Source organism: Ochotona curzoniae, unplaced genomic scaffold (genome assembly GCF_017591425.1).
Source record: "Ochotona curzoniae isolate NIBS_2020 unplaced genomic scaffold, NIBS_Ocur_1.0 scaffold_3208, whole genome shotgun sequence".
Classification (NCBI taxonomy): Eukaryota; Metazoa; Chordata; class Mammalia; order Lagomorpha; family Ochotonidae; genus Ochotona; species Ochotona curzoniae.
The window spans coordinates 3,001,807-3,007,806 of record NW_024467106.1 but is presented as its reverse complement, the minus strand read 5'-3'; the positions used below and the strand labels follow the sequence as shown (position 1 = coordinate 3,007,806).

At 61.2% G+C, this 6,000-nt stretch overlaps 1 protein-coding gene across 2 annotated transcripts in view; it reads right to left on the bottom strand.

Annotated features, from left to right (window-relative positions):
* Window positions 1-658: 658 nt before the first annotated feature.
* The window catches only part of MED27 (mediator complex subunit 27), a 167,068-nt gene continuing 161,726 nt past the window's right edge, over window positions 659-6,000 (bottom strand). For both annotated transcript variants that reach the window (XM_040963762.1, XM_040963763.1), the window contains 2 exons: window positions 2,618-2,695; window positions 659-970 (listed from right to left, as the gene is read on the bottom strand). In XM_040963762.1, the coding sequence (XP_040819696.1) occupies window positions 836-970; window positions 2,618-2,695 (213 nt within the window). In that variant the 3' untranslated portion in view covers window positions 659-835. The remainder of the gene's footprint in view (window positions 971-2,617; window positions 2,696-6,000) is intronic.

Genomic DNA, 6,000 nt, shown 5'->3' with positions numbered 1-6,000 from the left:
GGGGTGGCCTGTCACAGAGGAGCTGTCACCCCATGGAGTGGACAGAAGCAGCTGCCAAGCCAGGACAGACCAAGTGGGGGACCATGTGCCCCCCAACTGCACAGTAAGCCTCTCCGCACGCCTCCCGCTGGCGCTCAGGACTCACCCCTGAGCACCAGGGAACGGCTCGTCCTGGGCAAGCAGCAGCATTGCTGCAGGGTCCCGAAATGGCGGCCGCCCCCCAGAAAGCAGTGTGGACCCCGGAGGGGTTGCTGTTTTGTTGGTTTCTTTCAAAAGCTGGACTTTTTCCATTTGAAAGGTAGAGTGGCAGGGACAGACAGACATCAGAGTTCGTCCACCTGCTGGTTTGCTCCCCAAATGGTGGCCAGGGCCAGGAATGGGCCTGGCTGAAGCGAGGAGCCAGGGTCCACCCGGGGCTCCCAAGCACTGCTGTCTTCCCGGGTACATTTCCAGGGAGCTGGACGGGAAGTGGAGTAGCCGGGACTCGAACCAGTGCTTTGCTATAGGATGCTGGTGTTGCACCACAACACAGACCTCCAGAGGGGCTCTTTCAAAATCACACTGCCAAGATACCCTCCTTCAAAAGGCAAACTGACTCCCACATTCCCTGAGCTAAGTGTATAAGGTGTGCTAACAAACAGGAAACAAGGTCTCGTGCTGGGTACAAAAGGTTTATTCTTTACAAAAATAAGTTACAGGGAGGCCCAGCAGGCCCAGGGCAGCACAAGGGAACACAGGACTTGTCGTAGCAACAGCTCAAGACAGATTCCACACGCAGATGGGCAGGGCTTGCCAGCACAGCCCGTACACGGAGGGACGCCCGGTATCGCGGGGCTCACTGCCGGCAGGTGTCATGGAATGCTTCGAGGGTGCGGAAGTCTCTCCAGGTGGGCGGCAGGCCTTCCTGCAGGAACTTCCCACAGCGCTGGCACGGCGCCTGGAACAGCTTCACGTAGCTCCTCAGCCAGGTCTGCAAGGGAAGTGAGGCCGAGTGAGGCTGACACCTCAGCCTGGAGGACCTGGGCTGGGACCCTGGAGGGGCCCTGGGAAGCTGCTTTCCTGCTGACTCTCAGAGCCCAGCTCTCCTCACCCCTGCCACCTGCAGCACCAACATGCAAATACAGGCATAGGTTCCCGCTCCAGCTGCTCCACTTCCCATCCAGCTCCCTGCTAACGTGCCCGGGAGAGCAGCTGAGTGTGGCCCCAGTGTTTAAGATCCTGTTCCCGGCTCCTGGCTCTGGCCTGGTTTCCAGGGAATGAGCCAGCAGAGAGAAGATTTCTCCCTCTGTGGCTTGGCATTTCAATTAAGGAAACAAACAAACAAACAAAAAACAATCAAAAAGAAACTGCGCTGAGAGGCAGGGGAGCCGGTGAACTCCTGCAGGCCGGGCCAGGGGGCCACGGTCACGCCTGGGCTGAGGAAGGTGTGGATGAGATGGTAAGTGGAGGGATTGGCCATCACGGAGGGCCACAGACCTTGGCGCCCTTCCAATCTCTACTTCGTGTCGCCACGTGGCTGGGCACACCAGGGACAGGCTGGACAGGCCTCCTTACACTGGCACACAATTAGCAGTGCGCATGTGCAGTGTGGTTCAGAGAGCAGCTCTCCCGCAGCTCAGTGCTCAGCTCAAGGAGACTCGCTCACAAAGGAGATGCACTCCGCCTGTAACCCGGCCTGCGAGCGGCAGGCAAGCGCGCAGGGCACAGGGACACTGCCGCCAGGTGTCCTCTTGAACTGCACCCCCCCCGAGGCCAGGACTCACAGCCGAGTCCACGGAGCACTGAGCACACAGCACCCCTCACGGATGTCTGCACCATGCCGGGGCTCGGGGGCCCCTCCCGTGGCGGCTGGGAGGCGTTTGGGGTTTGGCCTAAACATGAGCAGGTCCTCCTGTGCTGAGTGAATCAAGTCCTGCCCTCCACGCCAAGGCAGTGGGCAGAGGGCAGCCGGGCGCTGTGCGGGCTAGAGTGCGGACTCACATTTGCAGCCAAGGCCCCCAGCGGCCCTGAACACGGCAGTGGGGCTCGGGCCCCAGTTAGGGAGCAGGCGCATGGCGGCGCCCTGCCCGCCTGTGAGCAGGACGTCTTGGCAGAGGGCTCCCACCTGGTGGCCTTTATCACTTACGACGAGGCATTTCAGAGGTGGAGCCCTGGGCCATGAGCCTGGCCTGGGCAGCAAGAAGGGACAGTGGTTGGCCTGTTGCACACGCTCAGGTCCAGCTGTCACTGCTTCCCAGGCCCACGGGGACCACGAGATGAACCTCATCGTGGTGGGGAGGTCAAGGTCTACCCTGCAGCGTGTGGACTTCGTGCCAAGCCTCACGTCCAGCTGCTGGTGGCTGACCCATGACAAGAGCAGGCGGGAACCTGGATGGCCGCCCGGGGGCATGCCACCTGAGCTGCACCTGTGATGACCTCAGGATGCGCCTCTGGGGGGACTGCGCATGCACAGCGCCTGGCTCAGAGCAGGCGCAGCCGTGCAGCCAAGGAGTCAGCGCTGGAAACTGGGACGATCACTTTCTGAGCCTGCGCTGCCCAACGGCAGCTGGCCTGCCCACCTGCAGCCCCGCCCAGGCAGCGGGCACACCCGGCGGCTGTGACCCCGGAAGCCACTCACCATGAAGGAGCGCACGACCACGTCTGGCATCTGGGGCAGCTGGTAGTGCAGCAGGGCGGTGGTGGCGTGGTCTGTCACCTGGGGACCAAAGGCAACGCTGGCGTCAGCTAAGGGCGGGCGGAGAGCGGGCAGGCACACTCTCCCCCATGCGCAGATACAGGCATGTCCAGGATGGCGCCTGGACAATTCTCACACAGGGCTGGGGGGCCAAAGGACACAGGAGTGTGTGTGGGGAGCAACGGCAGCTGGCGGCCTCGACAGGCAGGGGAGGAGACCCTGCGGCCCCATCACACCTGCGCACCGCATGGCTGCTCCCTCGCTCTCATCCCGGGCGTCTCAGGGCCTTTTCCCTGAAGCCTGTGATCACGGAGGAGCAACCGGCCCCTCAGGCGGCCCCTCCGACCAGCTCCCCTCCCCTTCCCCTACCGAACGGTGCATCTGTCCCATGGCAACAGGACCCCTGCCCCCCCAGGTCCCCTCTGACAAAGGGCTTGGCTTAGGTCCCTTGCAGCCCTGCAGTGCCAGGACGCCACAAAGTGCTGACGCCTGTTATCAGTCAATTGATAGATTATCCCTAACTAGCTGGTTGTGTACCACTAATGCTTTTCTTGATTGGTCTCATTAGGGATTCCTGGTGTCGCAAACGCTGCGGTTGAAGAAGCCAAAGAAAAACCTGCCACTTTCATTACCACTGAAAGCACCAAGAAACCCAGGCTGGCATGCCCACCAGCCCTCCATCGACACCTGGCCTGAGAATGCCACAGTGGGCGGTGCTGATGGCCAGGGCAGCAGCTGAGCCAGCTGAGCGGGCGCCACAACAGCCGACACAGCCCGCTGGGCTGGCCCTGGCTCTGGCCTCTGGGGGACTCTCAGCCTACCCCGCTCCCGGAGCACATGCGCCGGGCCAGGGAGGACGGGTGAGACTGGGAGCACACCCCCACGGCCCGCCTGGTGGAGCAGTGGCTGGTCAGTTCAGGGGGGTGGGGCGGGCGCCCTGGTGGAAGGAGAAGAGGCCCCCCACACCCACAGGCCTCGGCGGTCAGTGCCCGGTGGGGCTTTCCTGGAAACGCAGCCTCAGCTCCCGTATCCAATGTCACCAAGAAATCCTTACCCAAGTGACTTTCAAGATAAATGAGACTGACTCCCTCCCGAGCCGGCTGTTATTTCAGGCATCTTTGACAGACAGCCTTCTAAAACGAGCAAAGCTTTTTTTTCTTCCCTAAACAGTAGTAACGGTAACTTTGCAAATGGGCGATGGTGACGGGGATGTGGAGGGGCGAGCAGGGGATGGATCGTAAAACGGGGGCCAGCAACGGGTTCACTCATTTTCCTGCCGAGGAGGCTGGCCAGAGCTGCTTCATGGCTGGACACTCGTTCCCACCTTCTTGCCAAATACAAGGTGGACACAGCTCCTGGCCAGTCCTTCCCTTCATGCTGGGTTTCATCTTTAAGATGCCCAGACAGAGCCTGGCCGCCATGGAAAAGAAGGCCAACCCTTCTGAGCTGGACTGTCTGTGGGCACCACCTGAGGTGGACCCAGGGTGGGACCACTGCGCCCATCTCTGAGGCTGGAGCTGGCCTGGGGCCTGGATCCTGCGTGGGGCTGTCCACACCCACGGTGGGGTGTGGCTCCACTGTACTCTGCTGCTTCTTTCATGAATTTTAATTCGACTTGACCAAGTGGGACACTGCACAGAATCTGGACCCTGCCTCGCTCCAAGTCACCAGGCAAAGATCAGCTTCAGGGTCCTCGTGAGCACCCGGTGACTTCAGACCCGGCCCCCACACAGCCAGTGCCCCCAGGAGCTGAGTGCACCTACACCTGGCCCAGGTGCCCACAGGCGACAAGACTGTCCCAACACACCCTGCCCTAACCCTGCGCCATCTGGGCCCTCTGCCTCCTCCCTAAGTGACCCTGGAACTTGACCTCTTCTGGCTATATCTGGTGAGACAGCGAGGCATTGTGCTGAAATTAAAATGCCCGGTGGTGCCCTGGCGCACAGCTTAGGCACCAGCAGCCATGCACGGTGGGCTCTAGCCATCCCCAACACCATCTCGCAGCTCCTGCACCCCCTTCTGAGCTGGGGCGGAGCTGGACTTGCTCAGTGGTCCCGTCTCACCTCTTTTCTCACCACTTGGACTCTGATTTCCCAGTGACAGACACAGCCCCTGGCTGCTAGTGGCCCATACACTCCCTGGTTCCCTGCAGCTAGACCAGGACACGGGGCTGACCTGGCCCAGCCCAGCACGGGCATGTGGTGACAACCCAACAGCATGCAAGCTGAAGCTGCCGCCAAGGACAGGAACCTGTGTGCAGTTGGCCCTCTTGGGTCCATGCTGACCCTGGAGTTGGAAGCTTGGGCAGGGCCAGGAATGCAGCTGGCATCCTGGGCTGCCCCTGGGGTAAGCACAGGCCAGTGAGGCCTGTAGCACACAGCTCAGCATCCTGCTAAACAAGCAAGCTGTGATGAGGCTGGCTATGCCAGGGCTAGGAGTTGGCCCTTGTGGCAAGCCTGTAGAGCCTGCCAGCCAGCGTCAGCACGCTGGTCACCAACATTGCCACGAGGTCCACACAGCACAGGGAGACCTGCCCCTCCCCCGTAGGGACCCACATTTGATTTGTTGGCACAAAACAAAGGAGTGCCACTTGGGACCCTTGTTCTCTCTCACATGAAGCAGCAAGACCTCACAGGGATCCTTTGCAGTGGCTGCGATAGGTTGGAGGGATTATTTCTGGAAGGTTCTTTTTAGGCCCCAGGTGCTTAAGTCCAAGCACAGTCCCCTGACCCTTGTGTCCCTCTGGCCACTCACACTGTCGTTTTGAGGAGACGGCAGCTGACAGGGGATCAGAAGAGGCCCATGGCCACACAGCTGGGTGGGCCAGCTGGCATCTGCAGCTGGGGCCAAGTCCTGCCCCCTGCCCTGCCACACGCCGCCGACAGCTCTTCGACGTGCAGAGAAAGGCGCAGGCCCAGTTGTGCTGTGCAGAGTGCTAAGCAGGTGAATGGCTGCCGTACGGCAGAACCAGTGGATCCACGGGACCCTGTCCCTCTGCGGTCCCCCACGGGCCCCAGCCCGGCCCAGCCCTCTCCCTACTGCCGGGCGTACAGCAGTGTCCCGGAGCTGCCCAGCAGTGCTGGCTCATACTTCCAGGCCAGGATCCTGTCCTCCTTCCAGCTCTGCCACCAGGGAAGGGGACACTGCTGGGAGCCAGCACAGCTGCCTACCTGCTCATGCCGCCCCCTCCGCGGTGGCCGCCAAGGGCAGCTCCGCGCAAGGCAGCGTGGACATAGGAACATGCCCACAGCAACGACAAATCTTCCTTTCTGTCAAACTAGCCCGCCTTCAATATTGTTTTGTTTTATACTTTTCAACAATAAAGC